The sequence below is a fragment of the Sorex fumeus genome, unplaced genomic scaffold, assembly GCF_029834395.1.
Source record: "Sorex fumeus unplaced genomic scaffold, SorFum_2.1 ptg000014l, whole genome shotgun sequence".
Lineage (NCBI taxonomy): Eukaryota > Metazoa > Chordata > Mammalia > Eulipotyphla > Soricidae > Sorex > Sorex fumeus.
The window spans coordinates 37,052,659-37,063,097 of NW_026606071.1; the positions used below are offsets into that span (position 1 = coordinate 37,052,659).

The 10,439-nt window shown below is 57.5% G+C and overlaps 1 protein-coding gene across 1 annotated transcript; it reads left to right on the forward strand.

The window, feature by feature from the left end:
- The first annotated feature begins 3,144 nt into the window (after window positions 1-3,144).
- Window positions 3,145-9,686, forward strand: LOC130021020 (mitochondrial chaperone BCS1). The gene is made up of 8 exons (XM_056111768.1): window positions 3,145-3,222; window positions 5,001-5,369; window positions 6,437-6,576; window positions 6,771-6,965; window positions 8,114-8,177; window positions 8,364-8,533; window positions 9,185-9,302; window positions 9,395-9,686. Exons 2-8 carry the CDS (start codon window positions 5,050-5,052, stop codon window positions 9,669-9,671), a joined length of 1,284 nt encoding a protein of 427 aa, XP_055967743.1. The 5' UTR covers window positions 3,145-3,222; window positions 5,001-5,049; the 3' UTR covers window positions 9,672-9,686.
- The last annotated feature ends 753 nt before the right edge of the window (window positions 9,687-10,439 follow it).

The following is a 10,439-nucleotide window of genomic DNA, read 5'->3' on the forward strand; positions in this document are numbered from 1 at the left end:
GCTTTGCCAGGAGGGACGTTTTCAGGCTCAACCCTGAGCACACACCATCCTCCCCTCCAGCACCTAAGCATGGAGCCGGAAGTAGCCCCTGAGCGCCTCCAGGGGTGGCCTCAAAGTAGATAAAGGACCAAACGTGATAACCTCTCAGGGTCTGTACTGCAAACCATAATGCCCAAAAGTAGAGGGAGATTGTGGGGAATATTGTCTGCCATGGAGGCAGGGGAGGGTGAAAAAGCGGGGTATGCCGGGGATAGTGGTGGTGGGGAATGTGCACTGGTGGAGGGATGGGTGTTTGATCATTGTGTGATTGTATCCCAAACATGAAAGCTTGTAACTATCTCACGGTGATTCAATAAAATTTAAAAAAATAAATAAATTTAAAAAAAAAGAAAAAGAGCAAACGACAATGCTGCCAAGGGTATACATTAGAAGCGAGCCCACAAATTCTGATCAGTCAATTCAAGGTTGTGGGTTATGTTGTTGGGAGCTAAGTGACTGTGGTCAAATTGTGACCAGGTTTCATCAGAGTGGTTATCTGTGTTTCATACAGTTTCCTCATCACCACACTGTTTTTTAAGCAAAAAGTGGTCAGACTCCACTTGTTTATTTATATTTTGGTTTTGGGGCTACACCGGCAGTACTCAGGGCTTACTCCTGGCTTTGCATTCAATTATCTCTCCTGGCAAACTCGGGTGACCATATGGGATGCCAGGGATCAAACCCAGGTTGACCACATGCAAGGCAGCAAGCACCGTACCCCTTTGTGATCGCTCCAGCCACCCCACGCCCCTTTCTGTTTGTTTTGGGGACACACCTGGCAATGCGCAAGGGTTACTCCTGGCTCTGCACTCAGGGATCATTCCTGGCTGTGCTTGGGCACACCACTTTTTTCTTTTTTTTTTTTTCTCAAAATAAACTTGGCATAAAATCTGCGACAATAATGCATGGAAATGCAGTGAGCAAGTAATCGGGTCTTGTAATCTTTTTTTAACTCTCTTCAAACTCCGAGCCTCCCACAAGCAAGCAAGGCACAATCTCTACTGCTGAGCTAGATCCTGGACCCTGTTTCAATATTCTTTCTTTCTGTGGGGGGAGCCATACCCTGCAATATTCAGGGCTTACTCCTGGCTCGGTGCTCAGGGGTGCTTGGGGGATCCCTGGGCAGGGCTGGGATTGAACCGGGGTCTACGCTGTGGAAGGTGAGTGTCTTAATCCCTGTAACCATCTCTCTGGGTGGGGGAAGGGATCTGGAAGGTTGTGCCCCTCTGGGTATAATGATCTCACTGTCCCTTAACATGGACTTAAGGCTCTTCCGGCTGGCCTCTCCAGATCCATCTTGCTCCTCCAAAGCCATGCAGCTAGTCATCTGTCACTTCCTCATTTTCAAGCCGAGAGAATCGTTCTCCAGCTGGGGAGGTGGAGCAAAAGGCTAGTGTGCATGTTTGGCATGCAGGAGCCCTGAGTCGATCCCCGGCACCATCCAAACCCCTAGGACTTCCGGGAGGAAACTCCAAACATTGAGCTGAGTAGGCCCTGAGTACCACTGTGTGTGACCCAGGCATCTCTTTCCTTTGCTTCCAAGCCTTCACAAATGCCTCTGGCATCCCCATTCCTCTCTCTCAGTCCAGCTAACCAATACCCGAATGTCCACCAACACTCTAAACGTCACTGCCATTGGGCAACCTTCCTGAGGCTCATGGACTTCCTCTTCTGTCTGGGTCCTAACGGCCGCATCCCACTGGCCTGCTGCGTCTCCATCAGCCTCCCTCCTCCCCAGATGGAGTATATGGGCATTTGGCTGGACTTATATCAACAATTTATGCAAGTCACACCAACAGAGCTGCAGACACAGCGGATGCATGGACGCAGAAGCGGGGTCCTCGCCCCCACCCCATTCCTGAGCTCCTAGAAACTTCAAACCCCTGGACTCTGCAAGCCCAAAGCACTGAGAGCTGAACGTTCCATGATTGGCGGGTCTTGTGACACCCAGGGGAAACCGGTTGTGTGCGGTCACAAGGAAGACCGACAGAGAATGGCTCAGTGAAAGCTGAGAAGCACGTTGGGCATCTGGGTGTCAGAATGCAGGAAGGGCCTTTCCGGGGTGACAGGCTGGCTCTGGGCAGGGCTGTCATTCTGGGCCTAGCAAAGTGACAATCGGTGCTGGGGGCGTGTGTGTGTGTGTGTGTAAGGGGGAGGGCATTTCCAGCTCGTCGGGGTCCACCTCCATGGGGGCATCCGGGAGGCTGCGCAACAGTCCAGCCCAAGGGTCCGCAGACCCTTCGTCCAGCAGGTGGATGAAGGGGTGCGCCGGGTGACAGATGAAGCCAGGATTTGGAAAGGAGCTCAACCTCGGGGCTGGGGCGTGGAGGAAAACAAAGGACAAGTGAGAAGCCGTGAGGAAGCACGGGGAGCTCCGCACCCGGGTTTTCCACTCGCCTGCGGGAGCTGACCCCGCGCGTGGCCTCCTTAGTCACGGGTGGCCGCCTCAAGCTGTCCCCTCTGCAAAGCGGAGGCGGTGACAGCGTCCACGCCGCTGCGCGGGCGGATCACCGTTCACTGGACGGAGCACGGTCGGGATTGCGGTCCCGGGCCGAAGTAGTGGGGACCCCACCCCCACTCCCACCCCGGGCGCAGTCCCGAGTCAGGACGCGTCGGGGGGGCGCCTTGCAGCTTGCGGGGATGCGCTGGAGCCCCACTCCTCGGCGTGTGCGTGCTCTTTGGGCATCTCCTCCGAGGGTTCTCACGGGCGAAGCTCCGCTCTCCCTCGGCGGCTCGAGAAACTCTCGCCTCTGAGCTCCCCCTCCCCCGCACGCCCCTCCCCAGGTCCCTCCCGCAGCGGCTCACTCACCTCCCGGGCCGGGGTCGGCTGCAGCCGCATCTCTATGGTCGGCCGACAGCTGGAGAGGCCTCCCGGGACGCGCTTTGTGCGCCCCGCCCCCCCCGTCCAGCCGCCTCTAGGACGGCCTTCTTGGTCGGGGGGGAGGGGAAGGAGGACCCTCTCTCCTTCTCTCGGAGGTGGCCCGGCGGACTACTCTATGGTTCAGCTCTCGTGCTGGACCGGGAATTGCCGAGAGAGACCATAGAGACGGGCGGAGCAGAGCGGCAGGCTTTCGAGGTAGGCGTGGTGGGAAGTAGGATCTCGGGGGCGGGGCCGAGCGGCGCTGCCCTCTCGCGCGGAGGGGTGAAACCATCGAGAAGGAGGGCCAGAGAGTCATGGCGAGGGTAAGGGGGCGGAGTGACGGGCGCGCTTGCAAACCACGCCGCTGGTGGCGCGAGCCGTGTGCGGAGGGCGTTCGGGGTGGTGGGTGGGGGGTCTTCTGCGTGTTCGTCACGGGCCCGGAGTGGGAAGGTGGGGAGGGCTTTGTCTGTTGGCTTTCCATGGCATAGCCCTTTTGGAATTCTGGAGCTTCCTTTAGTCTCAGCCGAGGTCACCTGTCAGCTCACCCCATGTGGCGCTCCTGGGTCTGAGCAGAGCGGCGCGGGAGGTGGACACAGGCCTGGCCCCCCGCCCTCTAGGAATCGTACTAGAATTAAAGCCGCTTCACGCTGTCTTTGGAGGACTTAAGGGGGCGGGGGGAATTCAGGAAAATCCCCATGGAGAAAGTGGCAGGTGGATGAGACTTCGGTGCAGAAAATGAGGGCAATTAAGAATGAGCTAGAAAACTTCGGAGCACGAAAGAGAAGGGAGGTGGGTTTGCCTGTTGGTGCAACAGGGAGGATTAGGAGCCAGGCACTTCAAGGCAGACAGGCCCCCCTACCCCCCTTGAAGGTTTGTAGGGGTTCAGCCTTTGTGGGTGTTGGAGGTGGGAGGGTATAGGGTTGAAGTCCATCCTTGGGAAGAAAGATCCAGATCAGGGGCCAAGTGATAGTACAGTGGTGAGCTTGCTTGCCTTGCATGGGGCTGACCCAGGTTCCATCCCAGGAACCTCATATAGTCCCTGAGCTCCGCCAGGAGTAATCCCTGAGCAATACCACCTGTGTCCCAGAATACAAAAAAGGAAAATCCGGAGACCCCTGGAGCCCTTTATTGAAACAGGAACTGAAGACCACTGTTATTGCCGGCTCCAAAACGAAATCCAGTTTTCCTCATTTTTGCTTTGGGGCCACACTCAGCAGTGTTTAGGCGTTTACTCCTAAGTATTTAGTGTTTACTCCCGACTCTGTGCTTAGGAGTTCCTCCTGCTGGGACTGGAGCAATAGCACAGTGAGTAGGGCGTTTGCCTTGCACGCGGCCCACCTGAGTTTGATTCCCTGCATCCCATATGGTCCCCTGAGCACCGCCAGGAGTAACTCCTGAGTACAGAGCCAGGAGCAACCCCTGTGCATTGCCGGGTGTGACCCAAAAAAAAAGCAAAGGAGTCCCTCCTGCTGATGCATCGGGATCAAATCCACGTTCGCCTCATGCAAGGCAAGCGCCTTACCCTCTGTATTGTCTCTCCAACCCCCCTCAGATCAATTTTTAAAGATACACTTTAGGTGGGAGGTATGGATGAGCAAAGCCAGTCCTTAGGAATTCAGCATCGGAAGGAAAAGGATCTTTGAAGGACATTTTATGGAACAAGGCGTGGAGAGAAGTGACGGGCTCTCCGGAGAAGTAGTTCCTTTGCCTCCTAACTCCAACCGTGGGGTGCCCTGGCACTCCATCTATCTCAGCTTCTTCCAGGGAGTACAACCATGTTTCTTACTCTCGTATAAAGCCAAGAACAATGGGAAGTTACATTGTTCTTCCAGGTTTAGGGAGTCTGTCAGGCAATTTAAGGACTCTGTCCAGCAGGAAAGTAAGCTCTGGGCAGGCTAAGGAAGGGCAGCGTGGGGCACGGAATCTGGAGTGTCGGCCCTCGCACCCCGACACTGCCCCACCCCCACAAAACAAAGCACCTGGACATACAGCAGCACCGGCTCGTCCCTCCTGCACCCTGAGCCTATAGCGGGGGAGGGAGGCCATGTCCCGATCCGAAACTAACCTTGTGTTTTGTCCTCTCCACGCTCCACCTCCCCAGGATTTCAAAGTGTCTCTGGGCCTGTAAGGTTTGCGGTTGCCCCTTCAAGATGCCCCTCACAGACTTTGTGCTGGCCCTGCAGCACAATCCCTACTTTGGGGCTGGCTTCGGGCTGGTGGGTGTGGGCACAGCGCTGGCCCTGGCCCGGAAGGGCGCCCAGCTGGGCATGTTGGCTTTCCGGCGTCATTACATGATCACGCTAGAAGTCCCGGCCCGGGACCGCAGCTATGCCTGGTTGCTGAGCTGGCTCACCCGCCACAGCAGCCGTACACAGCACCTCAGCGTCGAGACGTCCTACCTGCAGCACGACAGCGGCCGAATCTCCACCAAGTTCGAGTTCATCCCCAGCCCTGGAAACCACTTTGTCTGGTGAGCCTGGAGCCAGGGACAGACCCTGGGCGCGGGGGGGAGGTGAAGAATGAGGGATGGTCTGCCTTATGTGCTGGGGGAGAAGGCAGCTGGGATGGAGAAGGGACCACTAAGTCAATGACAGTTGGAGGGATCGCTCTGGATGGGAGGTGTGTGCTGAAAGTAGACTAAGGACCAAACATGGTGGCCTCTCAGTATCTGTATTGCAAACCATGATGCCCCAAAGCAGAGAGAGAGAGTAAGAAGGAAGGTGTCTGTCACAGAGGCAGGGGTGGGATGGGTTGGGGGTGGTGAGAGGGATACTGGGAACATTGATGGTATCAAATGCCCACTGGTGGGGGGATAGGTGTTCGATCATTGTATGACAAACTCAATCATGAAAGCTTTGTGACTGTATCTCACGGTGATTGAATTAAAAAAATTTAAAATATTTTAAAAGAATGAGGGCTGGAGAGTGTCACAGGGAGGGCGCTGACCCGGGTTTGATTCCCAGCGACACTCTATATATAGTCCCTGGAGCACCTCCAGGAATGATCCCTGGGCAGAGCCAGGAGTTAGGAGAAATTTGGAGTCCACTCACCATACCACCTGGTGTGGCCCAATCCTCCCCCTTCTCCCAAGAGAAGAAAAAGAATGAAGGAATGGGGGTGGAGCAGTAGTACAGTGGGTACAGTGCTTGCCTTGCCCAGTTCCATTCCCCTGGACAGCCCGTATGGTTCCCTGAACCCGCCAGGAGTGATCCAAGAGCCAAGAGTAAGTCCTGAGCATATCTGAGTGTGGTCCAGAGACCAAAAGAAGAATAAGAGGGTCAGAGTGATAGTACAGCATACAGCAGAGATGGATCTTGCCTTGCACAGGGCCAAGTTTGATCCTGGCATCCCATGTGGTCCCTCAACACCGCTAGTAGTGATGCCAGAGTGCAGAGCCAGGAGTAACCCCTGAGCGTCACTGGCTCTGCCCCCCCGCCCCCCAAAAAAGCCCGAGAGCAAAACAAACCCAACAAAGAGAAATAGGAGATCTGGATGTGACCCCCTTACCCCTTTGGACCTGGCTTCCCTTGGATTCAGGTATCAGGGGAAATGGATCCGAGTGGAACGAAGTCGAGAGATGCAGATGATTGACCTGCAGACGGGCACCCCGTGGGAGTCGGTCACGCTTACCGCCCTGGGCACTGATCGGAAGGTTTTCTTCAACATCCTGGAGGAAGGTGTGGGCTGGCCCATCGGGGTTTTAGGGGGGCTATAGGCATGGGGGTGGTGAATATCAGAGGAAGAACAGCTTGGAGAGGCGCCATAGGGCATCTGAGCTGATGGGGGTGGGCGCCCAGGGGATGGGGGGCCAGCTGCGCCCACAGTGTGGCAGGAGGAAGCAACTGGCTCTGTCTCTTCTCCCCTCACCCAGCCCGGGAGCTGGCACTGCAGCAGGAGGAAGGGAAGACGGTGATGTACAGCGCTGTGGGCACCGAATGGCGCTCCTTCGGCTACCCACGCCGCCGCCGGCCCCTCAGCTCCGTGGTCCTTGAACAAGGTCTGGCCGATCGAATCCTTCGAGATATCCGGGAATTCATCGATAACCCCAAGTGGTACACAGACAGAGGTGAGCCGCCCTGGGGGCACTTGGCAAGGCTGTTGGGACACGCTGGAGCTGGGGGGCACCAGCTAGACTCTGTGGCCCGATTTGGGTGGATTTATTTTTTTTTATTTGTGGGGAGTTAGGGGTGTCCATCAATTGGCTCTGTGCCCAGAGCTTGGCAGGGCTTGGGGGGTGCCAGGTACGGAGTCCCGGATTGAAGCAGTCAGGCCTAACCATTGCACTCTCTCTCCGGCCCCAAGATGGGGTGAATTCACTGATGGGGCGCCCAAGCGATACTTAGGGGGCTTTGGGAGGCCTCACTGAGCAGCGTTCCATCCTGAACAGCGTCGCATCCTCAGGCCCTGTGGTACCAAGGGTACCCCTGTCACACGGGTGATGCTGGCGCATCCTGGCTGCTCAGGCAGCTGTGCAGGAACCTCTAGGGCGGCACCCGGTGATTTAGGGGCCGGTTGAATAGCGCATGGTGCCGGGAATTGAGCCCAGGTTACTCACATGCGAGGCTGAGGCCTAACTGCTGTCTCCGGGCCCTGCTGGAGTGAACTTACAGAGAAAAGGATAAAGGTGCCCGGGAGGGGGATTTCCAACGCCAACGTCAAAGTTCTCCAGCGGCATTAAGCACTGGGCCCAGCCCACATATCACAGTTAGAGTTCTTATTTATTTATTGGGGGTGGAGGTAATATCTGACATGTCTATGTATTCCTGGCTCTGCACTCAGTAATCACTCCTAGCAGTGCTCAGGAGACCCTTTGGGATGTCAGGGATTGCACCATACTCACTGTATTGCGGCTCTGGACCCTAAGCTTGTTTATTTTTAATTTTTTTTTCTTGCTTTTTTGGGTCACACCCGGCAATGCTCAGGGGTTACTCCTGGTTCTGCACTCAGGAATTACTCCTGGCAGTGCTCGGGGTAACCATATGGGATGCTAAGAATCGAACCCGGGTCGGCCACGTGTAAGGCAAACGCCCTACCTGCTGTACTATCACTCCAGCCCTTGTTTATTTTTAAGGGTGGGGGGCACCCTCGGTGCTCAGGGCCCACTCTTGGTGGTGCTCAGGAGACCACAGCCAGGTGGGCGCTGGGGATTGCACCTGCGTCCTCTGCATGCGAGGCGGGCGCTTCCCTAGCCATCCACCCCCTGGCTGTTCACAGGCATCCCCTACAGACGCGGCTACCTGCTCTACGGGCCCCCTGGTTGCGGAAAGAGCAGCTTTATGTGAGTAGAGTCCAGATGCCTCCTAACCCCGTAACTGGAGCGGAGCTGGGACCCGGGGCGGGGGACAGACGCGGGCCCCGTGAGGTGGGGTGTGGAAGGGCCTCTGGAGAGCCCTGTAGGAGGCGCGAGGGTGGGGCTCCGGGTTGGGGGGGGGTACCGAGCCTGTCGACTTGGTCCCCGCCACAGCACGGCCCTGGCCGGAGAGCTGGAGCACAGCATCTGCCTGCTGAGCCTCACGGACTCCAGCCTCTCCGACGACCGGCTCAACCACCTGCTCAGCGTCGCCCCGCAGCAGAGCCTGGTGCTGCTGGAGGACGTGGATGCGGCCTTCCTCAGCCGAGACCTCGCGGCCGAGAGTGAGCGAGGGGCAGGGGGTCCTGGGGAGGTCTGTTTTGAGTTTTTGGGGTGGGGAGCAACTGGGCCACAACTTCCCCCCCCCCCCCCCCCCCATGGTGCTCCAGGGCTATTCCAGGCTCTGTACTCAGGAGGGACCCCTAGTGGTGCTTGTGGGATCTTCATGCGGAGATTCAAACTCAGGTTTGCGGCTGGGTAGGGCCAGTGCCTACCGGCCTATTCTTTTTTTGGGGGGGTCATACCAGTGATGATGGAGGAACGATAGCACAGCGGTAGGGCGTTTGCCTTGCACGCGGCTGACCCGACCGACCCGGGTTCGATTCCTCCGTCCCTCTCAGAGAGCCCAGCAAGCTACCAAGAGTATCTCGCCCGTACTGCAAATCCTGGCAAGCTACCCGTGACGTATTCGATATGCCAATCACAGTAACAACAAGTCTCACAATGGAGACGTTACTGGGCCCAGCTCGAGCAAATCGATGAACAACGGGAGGACAGTGACAGTGACCCAGTGATGCTCCAGGAATCACTCCTGGCGGGGCTTGGGGGACCATATGGGGTGCTGAGGGTCGAACCCAGGTCAGCCACCCAGTGTCGAAGGCAAACCGTCCTCCCCACTACTCCCTGCCCACCACCCCCTCGCTCCTGTTTTGTAGACCCCATCAAGTACCAAGGCCTGGGGCGCCTCACCTTCAGCGGACTCCTCAATGCCTTGGACGGCGTGGCGTCCACCGAGGCGCGCATCGTGTTCATGACCACCAACTACGTGGACAGGTGGGAAGGACGGGGGCTCGCAGGGGACGAGCTGGGGGAACACAGGGGGTAGGGGCGACCATGCTGTGACTCCGGGCCCTACCTTCTCTCAGGCTGGACCCGGCCCTCATCCGCCCCGGGCGTGTGGACTTGAAGGAATATGTGGGCTACTGCTCGTCCTGGCAGCTCGCCCAGATGTTCCAGAGGTTCTATCCAGGCCAGGATGCAGCCTCAGCCGAGACCTTCGCCGAGCGCGTCCTCCAGGTCACAACGCAGATCAGCCCTGCGCAGGTGCAGGGTTACTTCATGCTGCACAAAAACGACCCCTCGGGGGCCCTGCAGAACCTCCACTCTCTGAAGAGGGAACTGGGCCCACGAGGCGCACAATAAACGCCTGCCACCGCCTCCGTGCGCAACTGTCCTTCTGCCCTCCCCCAGCGGTGCCCACGTGCCAGGGTGGGGGGGTGGGCACAGCCTGAGAACAGCCAGTGCGTGAGCGGGACAGCCCCCCCTAAAGGCCCACCCTCGGCATACGGAGGCGCCAACAGCAAGTCCCCAATGACGCCGGTAAGGGTTTTGGCAGCTGGCTCCCAGCCAAGGACACAGGACCAGCTGGCAGAGTTCCCAGTGTCTGTGGGTTTGCTCTGGGTATCCCTCCTTCCTTCCACATCCTTGGAATGGGCACGTTCGCGTCACTGGCCTGCCTATGTGTGGGCCTAGGGGTGGCTCCCTGCCAGAATGGCAGCTTAGCCAGGGCGCCCGCCTTGGATCCTGTCACATCCCAAGTGCTGGCCAACTGAGCCCCAAAAACTGAAGCCACGGGCTGGGAGTGGACGGGACTGCCTTTTTATTTGGGGGAAACGGAAGGTGGCACACTTGGCAGTAGTCGGGGCTTTCTCCTGGCTCCACACCAGGGGATCATGCCTGATGGGGCTTGGGAACCATGTGGGATACTGGGGATCCAGGCCGGCCACGTGCCAGGCAAATGCCCTACACATAACTGTATTATCCAGGCTCCCATCCAGGAGGATGTTACGTTCCACGTGCTCTGGCGCTTGGGAGTTCGGTGGGAATATGCCACGGGGATGGAATTGTCTCAGTAGTTAGCCTAGGGCCAAACCGGCTTCCTTTGCACCTGGTCTCTTAAAAGCTGCAGCT